The sequence below is a fragment of the Desmodus rotundus genome, chromosome 2, assembly GCF_022682495.2.
Source record: "Desmodus rotundus isolate HL8 chromosome 2, HLdesRot8A.1, whole genome shotgun sequence".
NCBI lineage: Eukaryota > Metazoa > Chordata > Mammalia > Chiroptera > Phyllostomidae > Desmodus > Desmodus rotundus.
In genome coordinates this window covers 99,105,248-99,124,434 of record NC_071388.1, presented here as the reverse complement: position 1 = coordinate 99,124,434, position 19,187 = coordinate 99,105,248, and the positions used below count along the sequence as shown (strand labels likewise).

The following is a 19,187-nucleotide window of genomic DNA, read 5'->3' as shown; positions in this document are numbered from 1 at the left end:
ACCTTTCCCATCCTTATGTTCCTGATTTCTAATAAGATTCTGGTTTTTACTTCTAGACACAATTTCTTTACTTTGCCTACTCAGAACTGTCATACTAAAGGTACCTATCTTAGAATCTTAAGTCAGTTTTCAGGCAAAACACACAAATTCATTTTTTTCTGAATATGGATTATAAAGAAAATAATAGACTTCTCTGGAAGAGCTCTTCAACTCACCAAATTCCTATTCATCCTGGTGGCTTGCAAGGTCCATCGTGAGCCCTAAGACAGACAGATGCCATTATCAGAAATCCTTTTCTTTTCTTTTCTTTTCTCTTTTCTTTTCTTTTCTTTTCTTTTCTTTTCTTTTCTTTTCTTTTCTTTTCTTTTCTTTTCTTTCCTTCCTTCCTTCCTTCCTTCCTTCCTTCCTTCCTTCCTTCCTTCCTTCCTTCCTTTTCCTTCCTTCCTTCCTTCCTTCCTTCCTTCCTTCCTTCCTCCCTTCTTTTTTTCTTTCTTTCGAATGTATTGGTGTGAAAGTGGTTAACAAAATCATACAGGTTTCAGGTACACAATTTTACAACACATCATCTATACACTCTGTTGTGTGCTTACCACCGAAAGTCAGGTCTCCTTCCATCATCATTTATCCCCCTGTACCCTCCTCTACCTCTCTCGACCCCTCCCTACCCCCAGTAATTGCCATACTGTTGTCTGTGTCCATGAGTTAAACAAAATGAACTAATAAGTAAAATAGAGACAGACTCATTCATAGAGAGCAAGCTGACAGCTGTCAGGGGTGGGGAAGAGGCAGGGGGAGGGTGAAGGGACTGAAAAAAGAAAAACAAAGAGGGAAATCCCTTTTCTGTAAAAGGGAAGTAGCTGGAAAAAAGGGGTGGCTTTCAAAAGAACTTTTCTTACCTGCTGTTCCAAAAGAGCCCAGAACATGGGCAATGGGATATAAAGGAGTAGTACCCTGGTCAGTGCCTTCACATCTGTGATGAGCTGCTTCTGCAAGAAAGGGAAGGAAGGAACAGGCTGAATTGCTAGACATGGTTTTCTTGCTTGGAGTAGAGGTATCCCAGAACAGTAAGAGAAGAGGTTAAATGCAGCAGGGGGGAATCACTTTGGATATTAGACAAGATGCTACAGAGGCATAAGATATTTCTGAAGTTTCAACTTACTGGGTATTTCTCAGCTGCCCAATCCAGCCAGTGCTGTCTCTTTGGAATCTCCCCAGAATGGTTCTTAAAACGGTTAGAAATAGCAAACTAGGGCAGAGCATAGACATCAGAGGAGAGACAAAAAGAAACTATCCCCTGCCTTTTCCAATTCATCATCCCTTCCCTCAAACACATACACTTCAAGTGACTTATTCCAACCCTTTGGTTTAATTAGACACTGAATTTCAGAATATTCCCGATATAATTTTATTAATCCTTATGTCTTGTTAACAACATATGTAACCACATTTCAGAAGATTTTTGCCAACTTAAAAAAATGATTACAACTCTCTTTTTTACTTAATGGTTAAGTAGGAGCACAGAGGAAGACTGACTGACTGATTTCAGTTTGCCAAAAGGCACAGATGTATAGTGGTCATTGAGAAAACTGTATACCCATGTTTGAAAGCCTATATGCTCAGCATAGCATCTTTCTCCAATTGTAAAAGGCATGTAAATAATACATGGACTTACCCAGATACATTTGACAACTTGATTCACTACATTTCCTTCCGGAGGTGTTTTTTTGTACATTTTGCTTCCCATTGCAAACACAACTGCAGTTGATACACAAACAAGGTACTTAGCTTCTCATTTAGCACATTCAGTATGTCAATGCTAAGGACAGACAGCTGAAGTGTAGGAGTGACTGGCAGATCATCTCATAAACGGAGGAAACTCACCTAACACTTGTTGACTTCGGAGTTATAAAAATTATGGGAGCCAAAAAAAAAAAAGAATAAAATGGTCCATTGTTAAAAGAGATATCTGTTGAGACTTCCCTGTAATCACAGAAATGGAAGTCATCTTCCTCCATCTCTCCATCAGATATGTTACCAACTCTCTTTGGTCCTCTTTCACCAGGCTGCCTCCTCCTTTCCCCTACTATTGCTATGACTCTTATCTAGGACTTCACAAATTCTACCCTAGGTTATTAAAATGGCCAACAACTAGCTTCTCAATCCCTGGTCTCCTCTTTCCCCTAGCTGATACCAAATCAAAACTGTCTTTTCAGGATCTACCTAATAAGCCCAAATCCCTGGCATGAAAGACCATCCCAAATTCATTCTTGTCCTGATGGTTATTATTATAACTAACAGTCTATTGAAGGTTTACTAGTCTATGCAAAGTGTCAAGCACTTTACATACATGAATGGATTTAACCTGACAAAATATGTACTACTCTCTCCATTTTATACTTAAAGAAATTGAAGATTAAAGTAATTAAACAACTGGTACAGGGCTACAAAGCTAGAAATTGCCAGAAACTGCACTTTAGACCTGAGACCTGTCTGATTCAAAAATCCATGCTCTTAACCATCATAAAGCATCTCATTCACTCATTCTTATATTATACATTGTGCCAGACAGTACTAGGAATAAAGATAAAAAAGACCTGGTCTCTGTCCACAGAGGAGTTCACCTCAACCTACTGTTTCCCACCTTATGTTTCATTACTGTCCTTTAGGTACGCTATGCTGTAACCACTATTCATCATTCCTACAAAAATTCTGTTCTGTGTTATTATGATCTTGAGCTTATTCTCTTCCCCTTAACTCACATTTGTATTCTTTAATCACATCTCCCCAGCTAATTGTAGGCAAATTTTATTTACTTATTTTCCTTTTACTTTCCAAATGATCAGCAATGAGCTGATAATGCTTTTATAATTATAAAGTGCTATTTTTTTTTCAAATTTATTGAGTTTAGCTAAAATCAATGGGAAGACTCCATCTTGTTACCCTCCTAGATGTACTTTCCTCCTTAAGGGATTTTCCAGTTCCAGCAAGATGTCCCTCTAGCAGATCATTTACGGAAGATGCCTTTCTCAGCAGCATTTTCCAATATCCTTGGACATGAGACTGCCTGAATCACCTTCCTTTACTGATCTTAACTTTTTAATCTCTCCATTTCTCAGTCAATTCCCTTTACCACCTTTTCTTTATTCATCCTCAGTTTCCCCAGTGCTCCTCCAAATGGCACTCTTTACGTACAAATTGTTGATAGAAAAAAGTAGTTCAGGAAAAGAATGCTGATCCTGGGAGATAAGTGAGCAAAGAAAGAGGTATCCAGACAAGATGAAGATTTTGGACAGGAAATAAACTGCTCCTAAAAATAGAATAATCCTAGAAATAGGCTGGAAATCTCAGGAATTCTGATTTCAATAGTGACATTGGAGTGACAAAAGGAAGGCCAGGTGATAAACTCAAAAAGGTCACCTTTAAATCTCAAAGCTACTTCTAAAGAAAGATGAGTAAGGACCTTGAGTTTCTCTTCTCCCTGTTGACATAAGAGATGTCCAAACCTGTAGAGAATTTTATAAGTTTATTTGAGCCAAAGTGATGACAATGCCAGGAAGTATGATTCAAATGCTCTTAAGAATGACAGTTATGCAGTTTCTTTTATGCTTTTGGAATTAGGGAGGGGGAAAAGGAAGCTTACAGAAAGGTGGGAAAAAGCAAGGCAGGGATTGGATTATAGGACAGTTGACAAAATTATGTACTTCCTTGAGGGTGGGTACACATTTGAGGAGTCTGGGAAAGAGGCACTTCAAAGGTGTATTAACCTGGATGCACAAAACCAATGGACAAGGCTTGAGGAAGCAAAGATAAACCTTTTACTAAAGCAGTAATATGCCTGAGGCATGGTACCCACCAGGACCTGGCCAGTTAGGAATTTATGATCATATAGCTGTGGGAGGTTACTTTCAGTCATTGGGCTTGTCAAATTTATTATAGAACCCCTTTTTCCTCATACCCCTGTAATAGATGGTATTTCCTCTTACTCAACGAAAATAGAAAAAAATGGAAACTCCCTCAACTTCCTCACTCCAGTTAGGTGAAGGTAATGCTCCTCCCGCACAAAGGTAATCCTGCCACGTGTGCTTTCATGCTGACTGCACTATCTTCTGCATTTTAAACCTCTCTTTAATGGAGTGTTCCCAATAATAGTCCAGCATGTTTGGTATCCTCTCTTGACTCCATGTCACCTTTTAGCTATAAATACTTACTGTTATCCCTTTCTTCTCTCTTATTCACTTCCCAGAATCTCCACCATTCTACTATAACTGATATCAACAAATCAATGACCTTCTTGTTGCTATATTTAATGGACACTTTTTACCCTTAATTCAATTTCTTACTCAGTGATATTGGTCATGGAATGATTTCCTTTCTTCTTGAAATCTTCTTGATATTTTGTGGGCTTTTCCACTTTGCCTATCTTTTTCTTTTTTTAAAGATTTTATTTATTTTTAGAGAAAGGGGAAAAAAGGGAGCAAGAAAGGGAGAGAAACATCGATGTGCAAGAGATACATTGATTGGCTGCCTCTCGCATGCTCCCAACTGGGGACCTGGCCTGCAACCCAGGCATGTGCCCTGACTGGGAATCAAACTGGTGGCCTTTCAGTTTGCAGGCCAGCACTCAATCCACTGAGCCACACCATCCAGGGCAGTCTTTGCCTATCTCTTAATGCTGGTGCTCTTTGGGGTTTTATCCTAACCATCTTTTTACCTTAGCCTTATTATCTCTTAGTTATTTCCACTATTTCTATGGCTTAATCACTATCCTTACACTAATAGTGCCAGATATTTATCTACAGCCCAAACATTTATTCTGAGCTCTACACCAGTACTTCCAAATAATTGCTTGATAACTCTAATTACATATGCCAAGATACCTAAAATGTAACATGTCCAAAATTAAATTCATCGGACTTGTCCCAAACCTGTTCTCCCTCATTATCTCAGTTTATGACCCCACTATCGACCCAGCTGCTCAAGTCAGAACCATTAATTGAACTTTGACTTGCCTTCTCCCTCACTTCACGAATCTAATCATAATCAAGTTTTGTCAGTTCTACCAGGGCTGGGAAAAGGTGAGCTGCATGAGGCACTTGGCTTGAGCACAAAAGTTAATTTCAGTGATCAGGATAGATAGTATTCTTTACGCACCCTTTCTACACACTATGGTCAGAGACACTACTGCAAAATAAAAATCTAACACTCATTCCTTTGTTCAAAATCTTTTTGTAGCTCTCCACTGTCCTCCTGCTAAACTTCTAATTCCTTAATTACTTCAAGGGCCTTTCATTATCTGGTTTCTATTTCTTTTTATTTTTCTCATTTATGCTCCAGGCAATCTGACTTCTTTTAAGGCCTTGAATATGTCATGCTATATTTCACTTCTTTGTCTTACAGATACCATGCCCTATTTCTGTTTCACTTACAATCTCTTCTTTGATTAATTGCTGTTAATTCTTCAATTCTACCCTTAGACATCATTTCTTTAGGCAAACCTCTTTTGATCCTCAAATTCTTATTCAGACATTCCTCTTCTGTGTTATTATATGCTTCCCCAGTTGTGACACTGATCATACCATATTGTAAATTCCTGTTTACTTTCTCTGTCTCCCTCTTCCTGGTGGGCTATATAAGGGTTTTTTATTAATTAATTTTTTTACTGTTGTTCAGTTACAGTTGTCCCATTTTTATACAATTTTTTGAAAGCATGAACTGTAGTTTTCTCATGCACCAATGTGACCAGTGTCTAGTACAGAATCTGACACATAATAGAGATGTTAAACAAGTGTTTGTTGAATGAATGAATGAATGAAAAAATTAATTAATTTAATTACAATGAAAACCCAAAGGATTGAGTTGTTTTTTAGTACCAAGAAAAGTGAAGCAGCTGAATAATAATGACAGCTAGTAGTTGTTTAACCTTTCATAATTTATAAAAATTTCACTTGCAGCATCTGTTTTGGTCTTCATAATTACTCTGATATGTAAATATTATTATTGTACAACATTCCAGAGAAGGAGACATAGTTCTAATCACTGGAAAACCAGGAAACTATTTGGGAAAATGTTGGCTTTGAAGGGAGAAGGAAGCAGGGAATGTATTATCACAGCTCTCCTGAATAACACATAAATTTCCTTGGAATTATAATTGGAATCTAAGTATTACTTTTAGCCACCCCCTGGTAGAAAATTATCACACTGAACATTGAGTCTGGGCTCTTTTCCTCTATTGAGTTCTTTATGTGTTTGGACTGGACTTCATCCAGAGGGTTGTTACCCAAAGGCTCAGAGTGAGAACAGGTTTCCAGGTCAATGATTAGAAACAATCAAGTCCAAGTTTCCCCTTAGACTGCACAAACTAAGCAGTCCACACATCCCCTTTCCTTTTGCATTGCTGGGTTCTCAGTGGTAGAGAGAATGCCACTTGATCTAAGTTGCCCGAGTCCCCACCTACTTATCCGACTTGCCTTATTCTCTTTGCTCTAAAGCAAACTCCTTGGGAGCATTGCAGAGTAGGGCAGAAACAGCTAAACGTAGAAGCAACTTTATAAAGCCCAAAGAATTAAGAATGTCTTCCAATTACCAGATGAATAACTATCAGATGAAATAAGCTAGTTTGAGAGAAAGGATTAATTATCTTCCTTTCTTCCACACACACTGTAGTGTAGAACAGTGGAACTCAGCCTTGACTACAAATTAGAATCACCTAGATTTTTAAAAAATTATAGATGATCAGGCCCTATTCCACAGAGAAAATGATTTAATTGGCCCTACATCGAGCTCAGGGATCAGTCTTTTTTAAAGCTCTCCAGGAATCTTCTTATCAGTTGTGTAACCTTGAGCACTTTTTAAAACAGGTTTCTGACTTCAGTTAATTTATCTCCAATATTTAGGGAAAACCCCTATAATAACATCTGCCTAAGAGAGTTAGCGTGAGGATTGAGTAAAATAGTTTGTGTGAAGTGCTTACATGATGTTTTACATTTGGCAGGCAGGCATCAGTAGTTATTAGTTTCCTCTGCCACACTGGACTTACCAAGTGCTATCACCATAAGCAATCCTGGAACTCCAAAAGCCAGTGCATAGCAGTCTTCCCCAAAGCACTGCACATCTCCTAAAGAAAAAACAAAAAACCTTGAATCTTGAGTCTTTGGTGTTCTATTCTGCAAGCTCAGGTTTAGAGGTTGCAGACAGAGACGTCCTCTTTCCTCCCATCACCTAATCCATAATCCTTTGGGGCCAGACAAATCAAGATTGAAAGAAATTCTCTCAGGTTTTCAAGCCCTTATAAAAGAGGGGAATGAACAGCAGGAAGTCTTGGACAGATTTTTGGCAGGCAGGAGTAAAGCTTTATATAGGGCCCCACAGAGAAGATTCTAACCTCTCAGCATGGGTGTAATAAATGTAGAAATCAAGCTCCCTGCATTGATGGAGAGGTAGAAGACTGAGAAGTATCTAGTCCGTTCCTCTTCCTGAAACAAACAGGAAACACCATCAGTTCAATATGCCCCTTAGCTGCACTCTATGCTGTGTTCAGATTCAGCTGGAAGCACACACACAGAGATTCAGATATTGCCTCCGTGGTACCTGAATACTGTATTAGATATTTTAAGAGACCTGGCTCACCCCATACAACCACTTACCCATCTTTCAAATCCCAGTACAAGCATCTTTAACATTCTTTTACCCCTTTATCTGGCCAAAACTGATCACCCTGCACACTGTCACTGTGTCCTATATTAATTTTTTTGCATTAAATGTTTTTTTCAGTATGTTGTGAGCTCCTTTAGGACAGAAATCGTGAAGTGTTACTCATTTATGTAATCCCCACTATCTAGCATAGCACCTGCATATATTACAGACTAAATAGATACTTATTGACCAAATTAAGTGATTGATTGACTGGTTTAAATAATAGATTTTGTGGAATGCATGGTAGAAATAGGACTAGAACATGGGAGAGTGGAGTAAACTGTTGATCAAGCAGGGTAATTCACTTAGTGCTTATGGGAAGGGCTGATGGAAACTTGGAGGTGGGTATGTCCTATTATTAAATATCCTTGTGGAGCAGTTACCAATGAAGCAAATTTCAAATAAAGTTGCTAATTGTTGTGAACTGCTGTGCTTCACTTTAGCACCCCAGATCTTTTCCTGGCACAGCAAAATGTCCTTCCTATTTTACAGTGTATTTCACTTCCTCTTCTGCTCTCCATTTAAATTGTATTTCATCTACATATTTGTATAGCTCATTGTTCATAGAATCCCACCTGCCAAAGTTGTGTTATTTCTCCAAACTCAGTAAGCAATTATGATCTATGGATGCCAAGACATATGAAGAATCTAAAATGACTCCTAAAGTGGTCCAAAGGGTAAGAGACCATTTAAGTTATGACCACAGGGAGATAAGACACTAAGAGAGAACAGAGAGAAAAAAACTGGAAGCATGATAAATATCTATAGAAGAGGGAATGGATACATGAAGACAGACCAAAAAGAAAACAGAGCAAAAGAAAGGAAGCCAGAAATTTTGGCTGATCTAAGAATAGACTATTTCCCTTGCCTATTTCTCACTGCTTCCTCATACAGGACCATTTTTACTTTATTCATACTGTTCCCCCCCATTGACAATGAAAAGTATTTAGAAAAAGAGAGAATAATCATCTAGCCCAGAAATTTTCAACCTTTTCATCTCATGGCACACATAAACTAATTACTAAAATTATGTGGCACATCAAACAATATATTTTTTGCTGATCTAACAAAAATAGGTCTAATTTTGATTCAGTCACACCAGATGGGTATTGTTGTGTTGCCTGTTGTAATTTCTTTTTTAATTTGACAACCTAAGGGAAAAGAGGTCCACGTGTCTAGCTAAATAGTCAGGTAATGCATGTTTTAAAGATTCTTGCAGCACACCAGTTGAAAATTGCTGATCTAGAAAAGTTTATCTATAGAAACTCATTCTGTTTGGTCGTTTTGCCCTTTCATAGAATCTCAAAGCTAGAGATGCTTAAATCATCTCTACACTACTCATCCCCTCTCATTCCCAAAGTGCATACCACATTTCTTCTTAAATAGTTCAAGTGAGAGTGAACTCACTACTTCAAACTCTGACTATTTGAAGATTTTCCTTCCATCAAGCAAAAAGCTAGCTTCCTATCACTTTGGTCTCAGGCTTAATTACTGACATTTGTCCATAATGTATAGAGAGCTAATATATTCTTTTTAATTCTTGTCTTATCCAGGCTAAATATCTCCTTTTCCCTGAACCTCTTCATAAGATGTGTCTCTTAGTCCATCTGCCACGCTGGTCACTTTGCTTTGACCATTTTCACTTTTTCTCTCGATTAATGCCCAGTACCCAAAATGAAACATAACTCCTCAGGTATCATCTCACCAGTCAATTACTTCAATCTTGGCAAATGGCTACCTGCCAGATACCTCTTTTAATGTCTGCTCTACATTCTTGAAAATATAGGATTAAAAGGACTCTTACATGGTTTTTTTCAAACTGGTCTCCACCAAAAGCTGCCACGCAGGGTTTGATACCTCCTGTCCCCAAAGCTATTAGACTCAGGCCGACCAAGGATAGGGCTCTGAAATGGAGAGGTGAGGACACTAACCATATTGATATTAAACACATCTGTAGAAACTGAATGTAGAGCTACATGAGGGAGAAAAGTATACAAGGGCAAAGATCCCCTTTACATTTCTAACCTGTGGGCACTTTCCATCTGCTTTTACTCCTAGGATAGATTTGGGGACACTTAAGAGCTTTATGACCCTTGAGCCTCCACCAGAAAGTATTTATTGCATGGGAGGGTTTTGTCCCTGACATTTTCATGTACCCCTTGTGTACAATAGATAAGAGCACATACTGTAGCAACTTCAAAATTAAAACTCTGGTTCTCTGTCTTGTCTTAGTCAAAGAGACACTTCAATAGAAAGATCCTATGAACCTTTATCCCATATACTATTACTAAGCACACAACACAATGTTAAAATTCATCATAATTAGTAGGAACAGTGTCACGATTTTTAATGGGACAGCAATAAGGAGGTATCTAATATTCATTAAATTTCAAACAAAATTCTTAACTTAATGGATAAATACATGTATAGGCACATTATAAACATGAATACATATGACCTGTTTCTTGAACAAATGTAATCATCTTTACTGACTGAACTAACAGACATAAAAACCTATCAAATGCTTCTTGTCCCATAAACATGAATAACTTAAGTAAAAATGAACACAGCAGCTAGAATATATGGAACTACAAATAAATGGAAAATATCCAAGCTTTGAATATGACTTCTATAATTAATTATAAAGAAATATTACAGACATTTTTTGACCCTGGCAACGTACAGGTGCATGGATGGGTGAATAGTGAGGGAGTATGCAGGGCATAAAGGTTTTAATGATTCTCTTCAAGCATACGGTGAGTTTTTCTGAAGAGGATACTAAGTAGGCATTCTACAAGTCCTCGAATATTAAAAAAAAAACAAAACAAAACAACAATAAACCCTGATAAAGTAGGAAAGAGTTCAACTGGTAAATAATTTTTTCTTAACCAATTTGGTAAGAAAACAACAGTAGGTTGTAAAGTAAAGAGACATCTTTGATAAGAAAATAGAAAATAATCTGTGATGAATACATGAGGCATTTACCTAATGGAAGAAAATGGTTCCGTTTATTCCATGATTTTACTCACGTGTGTACTGTGTGTCCCCCTAGAATTGGTAAGGCGCCCAAGGACTTGATCACATGGCCAAGCACATACACCAAGGATAGAGAGATAATTGTCCTGTTGAGAGAGTTAAATCAATCAGCCTGGAAACAGCATTCAGAGACCTGAGTAACATAGACTCAGAGTTCATCGTATTTTCAGTGCCAGGATAAATAAGGTGGGAGGAAGGACAAATTACCTAGGAAATGCAGATAGAAATAATAATGGGGAATGAAATAAACAGAAAAAGAGAGAGGAACTCTTTGCCCTGAATGTGAGAGGTTAACCAACAGTAAGAAAGGAGCCAGAGACTTTGAAAAGACTTTCCAGTGATAAAGATCACATGGCTGGTAGGGACTTCCTGTTGTGTTGTTTTTCCAAGAAATCTAAGTGGCAAATAGAAAATAGAAGAGTGAGGAATTCCACTGGGAACATACATAGAAATGGATATACTGAAATAAAGCATACGGTCACATATACAATATACTCCTTATGTATATCACCACACTAGTATTCTCTTTATGTAAAAGTAGAATGTTAGTACTAGAAGGAAACTTGGAAATTCTATAGTTTATATCTGTAATTTTAAAGTATTACATGCTAATGTGAAATATAATGAATAAAATGAAGGTATCAGAGAGAAAGCCTGAAAATACCAGAAATTTAGGTGTGGATTTCTCATTCTGAATGTCTGATCTTCCTAGGTTGGCTCTCCAGGGAAGGCATCTTAGGAGATTTATAATGGCAAGTAGAGGATAAAAAATTGGATGACTAATTAATATCAGAAGGGCTAATTAAAATCAAAAGGAAGGGACAGGGTTTTGTAAAACGTTTTGTAGGTAAGATCTTCTAGAGAAAAGATCTCTTTGTTGGAATAAAAAGAATAAATAGAAAGAATAGGAATGAAAAGGGACCGGAAAAAGGCCAGCTGTCATAAATCTAAAAGAGATGACCTATGTTAGATCATCAGAGAGAAAAACCAAAAAGAGTGTGAGCTGGAGTAATCGAGTCTGCGTAGGGAGATCAGAGCAATATTACATTATTGAACCAAATGAATGAGAGAAGTGTATATGGCCTAGAAGGAAAATAGGCATCTTTCTAGGTGAAAGATTCAGGATATGAAGAATATAAAAGGAGGCTAATAGCAGGAAACTAACAGAAGGAAAAAGAAGTCAAGAAAGACTTGGAAATTCCACATTGGAAATGAGATCATTGGGATCATTATAATTCCAACCATATAACACAGAATGTTTTAGACAGACTTGACCTAGCTGCCATTTGCAAATGAGGAAAATCAAATCAGAGAGATCAAAGCTTTGGCAGTCCTAAAGTGACATTCCACTTAGTACTGGGGCTAGGTCCAGAACTTCTAACATTCTAATTCATGGTCTAGTGTTCCTTTAGTGTTATCATGACCAAGTTAACATGGAAATAGAAAAGTAAAGAGGAAGAAATTTTAAATTTTATGTCACCACCAGAACTAATTTTAATTAGAGCTTAGGAACTGAGGAGTATGTGCAGTGATCACAAAGGAAGAGACCCAGTGTGAAGAGACCCAGTTGCCTCTGACCAGACCAAGAAGATAGGAGGGAGGAGAAAATGCTCTCAACCCACTAGAGGAAAGAGAAAGCAGAAGTGTAGACAGGACATCCAAAAGCATATTTGGTAATAAAAACATTTAAGAGAGCAGTTGTAAGTGACTGCCAACACCATCAAGTCCCCCTGATAGGCATGAGTCACAGGGTATAAAAACCAACAGTAGGGATGAAAGCCACCTTCTTGCCTGTCCACAGCCATCAGTCTTATGACTGCTTTTGAGTATCTGAGGGTGAACAAATTTATTAACTGAAACACTTATCAAGCACTCTTCTAGATTCTGGGGATAAAAATATAAATGAGACTTTATTCTCTGTTTAGAAGAAAATATTAGACATACACAAATAAGATAGAATTTAGTAAATGCTACATGAGGGTAAAACATAAGTTCAGAGAAGATTAGATTACTTCTGACTAGTAGTGAAAGGTGAGTAGTAGAGAATAATCCATAACATAGGACGCATTTGAACTAATCCTTAAAGGATCTGGAAAAGGGAGGATGGGCAGGAAGGAGATTCCACAAAGTAGAAACAGAGCAAACCGAGATAGAAAAGGTATGCAGTGACTATTATTAGGGAAATAGTAGTATTCACTTTTCTCTAGAAAACAGTCTTGAAAGGGAATATGACAGTAAGAGCAGAAATGTCAGTTGGGTTGAGATTAGTAGAAATGGGTTAGTCATCAGAAAATTTTGAGCAGACTAGTAATGTGAACGGAGATTTCTTTTAGGAGTAATCTCCTAAAAGAACAGAGATTTTAGTAATGTGAACGAAGATTAATTTGGCAGTAGTGTATAGGCTCAATTCTAAGCAAAAGTTCTGGGAAGTAGTGACAACATTTTAGGTGTCCTTCTGAAGAGGCCAATTGGAGGTAATGAAGACCAAAACTCAAGCAGCGGCAATAAATGGCCATGAGATTCACTGTGAAGAGTGACACATGTGAGAAATATTACACAAACTGAATTGGGAGAATTTGGTAACTGAACGTGGGCGGTATTGGTTTGGGAGGTGGAGTAAGGTAGGGCATCCCGGAGATGAATGGCAATATGCAGTTATAATGCACATTGAGTGAGAGGTTAAGCTTACAGAGTTTGAGGAGCTATCTGCCTATAGCTAGTATTGACACCACAGGATTTGCTAAAAGAGAATGTGAAGAAAGAGAAGAGTAAATGATACATCCTGGGGAAATGCCCACATTCAGGAAAGAGTTAAGTAAACAAAAGGAAAAAAAGAGAAGCCAATAAGGAAGAATCCAAAAAGAGTATGAGGCAGAAAATCAGAAAATGCAGTGTTAGAGAAGCCCAAGAATTTTCAAGAATATAGGAGTGATAAACAGACTAAAATGTTAAAACAAGTTCAAATTGGATAAGAATCTCGAAAAGACCACTGGAATTTGTTAACAAAAAGATCACTGTCAATGATCTTAGAAGACTTTCAACAGGCTGAGGAGATGATTGATGTTATATTTTATTGTACTTACCACGATCTGCTGCTCTGCATTAAAGGCAGTTGCATATGAACGATATGAAGCAGGTATTTGTGCCTCATCCATCTCTTTATCCCCCCTACTTTTTTGAACAAATAGATGTTTGATAAACATTTACTCAATTAAATTTTATCAGATTAAATTAAATTGAATTGGATTCTACTGCATTACATTATATTACTCTGCCCTAAGGGGTGATAATGAACAGTGAGAAAGGAAGGCAACAACTATAGATGATTCTTTTTAAAATTTGGAGATAATGGTAATAAGAAAAAGAAGACAGTTTGAAAGGAAGGTTAACAATAGTTCTGTTTGTTTAAAGGTATCAGAGATTTGCACATGCTTCTAGGTACAGAGATTTACACCTGCTTCTAAGGGAGAATTTGAAGGCAAGGGAGGGGAATATTGAGGGTACAAAAAGCCTGGGGAGAATAATGTAGGTAATGGTGATACACATGTAAAAATTCATCAAGCTGTACACTTTGTATTAAGACCTTTGGAGTTTTGTACTTTATATAATAAAAATAATTTTTAAAAATAACACCTAAAAAAGGATTGAGACTGAGGGCATAAGTGGAGGTTGTTATATTTCCTCGGAAATAGGAAGCTATTGTTCACCAAATCCCAGAACTGTACTCCTTTAATTTTAAAGGAAGTCATTTAAAAAATAGATAAAAGTACAGGACTAGTTGTGTATGTGAGTCTTTTATTCTATGACTGAATACAGACCACAGCTTATTCTTTTCATTCTGCACATACTACCAGCCCCCTATTTGAACAGACCTGGAAACTAATACCACATAAGGAGCAAACATGGATCTCAGCCACCTACTTACCATTCCTCTCTCAAGTCAGAAAACTGTGTTTAGTACTTTATATATAGGTTGCAGCTATATATAAGGTGCTGATTAAACACTTTAGAACAATGAGATATAAAACAGTGTTTACTAATGAGGATTCCTTGAAACAGTAGGTCCACTAGATATCCGGAAAAAATATTCTATGATCAAACAAGTTTGGGAAACTCTAAGTGACATAACCTTCTCTTTGAGATTTTACAGTGCGTATTAGCATGTTGAAGGCTGTAACAGTAAAGAAACATTTTAAGCTTCATTCAGCCTAGCATTTTCCAAACTTATTTCACCATGATATTTTATTTTCCTATACAACACTCATTATATCCTATATAACTGGTTTTCAACAGAATGTACTTTGAGAAATGCTAATTTAAATAAACCCATAGGTGACAAGTCCATAGAAAATAACTGGGTGATGGATATCTGACATCCATCTCTAGCCTATGAGGATAATGTTATAGGGGAACAACTATGTCTCTTGGTGCTACTTTCAGGGACCTAAAAGATACTCAACTGAATAGACCATTAGTCTAACTCATAAAAATATTTATATTCTTAAGAAGGAAATTACAGGAAGAGGTTAGAGGAGAAAAAAAAAGTTGGTTATAGAACTGAAAAGAGGGACTCATAGGAAGATACCAAAGGAGTTGAGATGATTCAATATGGAGAGGAGATGCAGAGTATATCAAATAGCTACACTGAGGCCTCTAAAATTATAAATTATAAATTTTCTGGTGGGTAGCAATGTTTATTTCCCCTGAGATAAGAATATAAACTGGTCTTAAACTACAGGATAGAAGATTAAAATTAGATTTAAGAAAGAACAAATAACTCCTGATTGAAAAGGATATAAAAATATTGGAAAAACTAATAATGTCTGTCTTAGAGAGATTCTATTTGTCATGGACACATAGTATACTCTGGTTTGGAAGAAGAGGCTCTAAGCGGTAACCTCTGCACAATTAATCTGTGAAGCTCCTGGGGATGTGATCTTCCATCTTCCTTACTTGAATTTTCCCAACCATGAGTCAGCAATGGCTGCTCCCAGGATGGGAGTGAAATAACAGAGGCTGCTGAAGGCATGGTATACAGATGTGGAAGTATCTTCGTTCCAGTGCAGGAAATACAGGAAATACAGGGTCAGCACAGCTGAGGTGAAAAAAGGGAGGCAAAATAAGATAGATGCATTAAATTGACTTACGGAAGAGAAGTACATTTGATCTCTGGTCTTTGAAGGTGATCTTGACCTTCAACATTCCTTTCAGTGAAGTGACTGAGGACTGACTGCCAGGCACTAGAAGCAGGGCCCATGGGAGCTGTGATGGGGTGATGCTTAGTGTACAAATGCAATATTCTTCCCTTCAGTCTATGTACACACATAGCATCATTTAAGCCAACCATAAAGATGATGTGGTGCTTCTAATATCCTTTCCTTCTCTTTCTCAGTAACAGTACAGTTCACAGAACTGAGGAACAGGTATGAAGATGGAACTCAGATGGTGAGCATTTTCCAGCTTATATTTTCAGAGACTGTTTCTATGAGGCCTTTCTATTCTTGCCCTGTATCAGTTACTAGGGGAAATCCCTTGAGGCATTTATTGTAAGTCCTGGCCAAAGGAAAGAACCAATTTGGATGAAGACAGGAAGAGTGGTTAAAGGAAATAAATGTATACAAGAAGACCAGACATTACAAACATGGGGTGAGGGTGAGTGAAGAAGAATGAGACTTTGAAATACATACTTACCTTTCATTCCATAATAGGAAAAGCGCTCACAGAATTCATTCACCACAATGAAGACAATGCTCAGTGGATAGTTGGAGCCACAGATTTTCTATGAAGCAGAAGAGACAATGGTTCAAGCATAAGCTTCCTCACCCCCCATTTAAACCACTATATTGTTCCACAGCAGAAAAATTCATCTAGTTGAAGTCAGCATGATAGGGAATGTGAAGCAATGGTGCCTATTCATGAAACAGCTATTATCTACTAAAAGTGCTCGCATTGCTGCTATAGGAGCCATAGAAGCTATCCTGAATGTGATTTGTTCCTCATTCATTTAACATGGAACTGCTCAGACATTCCTTGATCCCAGACACAGGACCTGCTATCTTCCCACAACTACTGACTGAAAAGCCTGAGGCTCTGGGCAGATTAGTCATTACTTATTTCTAGATACAGAACAGGAGGTGGCCTATATATAGAGCACTTGATATCCAAGCAGTTACATTTAGATGTCAGTAACCTGCTTGGCTGCACTGTACAAACTAACCTCCTTGTCCCCACCTGCCCTTTTTGCCACTCTGGGAGGAATCCTGGCAATGTGATGCCTTCCCACCCAGACGCTGCTGGAGACAGGCTCAGAGCCCAGCAAGGTAAAGATAGCGAGAGGTAAGCTGATTGATCACCTTGACTTTATGCAGAGAGTTCTTCAATCTTGTAAAATTAAATGTCCATTCATCCTATGGAAGAGACTTGATAATATTTTTGTAATCTTATGGATTTTAAAAGGACTATGCTATTTCATGCACTGTGTCAGTCAGAATATAAGGAATGTTATCTTTTATTTGAAATCCCTACACATTATGACAGCCCAACAAACTTGAAGGGGAGGAGGGGGATAAAGATATCTGTCCTTGGGAAAGTCAAATGTTAGGAGATTTGTATTGCCTCGTATTTCATAAGAAATGTATGCATCTTTGTAAGCAGTTTTAAATTGTATGGGACCAGAAGACCTATAACAAAATAAATAAATTGATAAAGCAGCAAATTAATTTTTTCATTCTTTTACCCATATGGATAGATATAAGCAACTCTCCTAAATATTAATATATGTTAATGTATGACAGTAATTTGCTTGAAAGACACAATGAATCAGCTTCTTACCTTCCCTGCTCACAATTAGAGAATTACGCAAGCTGAGGTTTTGTTAACACACTTCACTTGCTATGTAACATTGTCACTGGCTGGCTTAACATACTGACCCTGGCCATGTCACTATACCTGTCTTCATGCCTCAATTCTGTTATTCCAAAGAAATGAGAATAACACTGCCTCTTGGCCCTATTAAGAACTCAGTAAATATTGGCTGTATTACTGTATCCTCTCTACTACAGGATTTTGATGTGAGGATTCCACAAGATAATGAATTTGGAAGTATTTAAACAAGTATATAATGCAAAATATTATTTCTTCTTTGTTTCTCTATTCTGTTTCCCACTGTAAGCTGGAACACGCAGTAACAGAGACTGGATCTATTATTCTAAAACTTGTCTGATGTCCAGCCTGAGACTCTGCCCACAGGAGGAACTAAAGGTTGAGTTTTTATACTGGTAAAGAAAGAACAATCACACACAGTTCTCCAGACAGGAGTGCTTGCCAAGTTTCCCTGGACTTTCAAATTACTTTCTTCCCCCTTTGCCCCAGATAAATTCAGAACATACATACAATGAAACACAGCAAAGTCCTGAATCTCAGCTGAAAAAACTTTGACTACCTCTTCCTGCTGTTTCCTCTCCTACGTATAGGAAACCTCGGTTTAGATTTGGTTTTCACGTTAATTCTAACTCCAAGAATGAATAGTTGTAACACCCTAATGCAGTTCAGCCTGAAGCTCCAAGAGGCCAAGGAAGAGAACCAAAAGTTTGCACTTTCTGTCCCTGTTAGAGATGTAAATGAACCTGGGGACTTACCGGAGGTGGCTTCTTTGGAAGTCTGGGAGGACGAGGTGGTACCTCTTCAGTGAAGACAGGTGAAAAAAAAGTTTCCTTGGACTCATTTTTCTGGAAGGGATTCATAGCTGGCTTCTTACTCTCTCTCTCTCTTCAAGCATTTGTCTTCAGTAAGCACTCGGGACAGCTGCCAGCCTACTGGGAAAAGGGGCACTGGGAGGTGGGGGTGGCTTCAGCAACTAGGTTTAACCCTGTGGGTGTTGGCTTCAGTAACTGCCTGACCCAGAGCAAAACACAAATCTATAGGAAAATAAAGGGTTGTCTCTCAGAGACCAGTTTGTTCAAACAACAGTTATATGAAAGCTAAAGCTGGAAAAGTGAGAGCAAAACATTACAAGATGGGAAAGCAACACCGGAGAATTGCAAAAGAATGCAAAATAGTTAAGAATACAATTCCCCAAGCATGGATTTAAACAGTGATTTGAGGATAACAATAGCTGCCATTTACAGAACATACAGGGTGGAGCAAAAGTTGGTTTATAGTTGTTCCTATGAAAAATAATACAATAATTACTGTCAATTTGTTCCTTATTTCCAAGTCTCTGGTTCTATTTTGCTCATTTGTTTTGTTGATCAGGTTACACATATAGGTGAGATCATATGGTAATTGTCTTTCACCACCTGGCTCATTTCACTTAGTATAATGTTCTCCAGTTCCATCCATGCTGTCGCAAAGGGTAGGAGTTCCTTATTTCTGCTGCGTAGTATTCCATTGTGTAAATGTACCACAGTTTTTGATCCACTTATTTACTGATGGGTACTTAGGCTGTTTCCAGTACTTGG

General features: G+C 37.7%; 1 protein-coding gene across 1 annotated transcript in view; it reads right to left on the bottom strand.

The window, feature by feature from the left end:
- The window catches only part of SLC15A2 (solute carrier family 15 member 2), a 35,254-nt gene extending 16,546 nt beyond the window's left edge, over positions 1–18,708 (bottom strand). The window contains exons 1-11 of the mRNA XM_024578022.4: positions 18,366–18,708; positions 16,420–16,507; positions 15,682–15,823; positions 10,722–10,814; positions 9,497–9,596; positions 7,382–7,472; positions 7,037–7,114; positions 1,673–1,755; positions 1,160–1,246; positions 897–986; positions 216–260 (exon numbers count right to left, since the gene is read on the bottom strand). Coding sequence (XP_024433790.2) covers positions 216–260; positions 897–986; positions 1,160–1,246; positions 1,673–1,755; positions 7,037–7,114; positions 7,382–7,472; positions 9,497–9,596; positions 10,722–10,814; positions 15,682–15,823; positions 16,420–16,507; positions 18,366–18,470 — 1,002 coding nt within the window. The 5' untranslated portion in view covers positions 18,471–18,708. The remainder of the gene's footprint in view (positions 1–215; positions 261–896; positions 987–1,159; positions 1,247–1,672; positions 1,756–7,036; positions 7,115–7,381; positions 7,473–9,496; positions 9,597–10,721; positions 10,815–15,681; positions 15,824–16,419; positions 16,508–18,365) is intronic.
- Between the last annotated feature and the right edge of the window lie 479 nt (positions 18,709–19,187).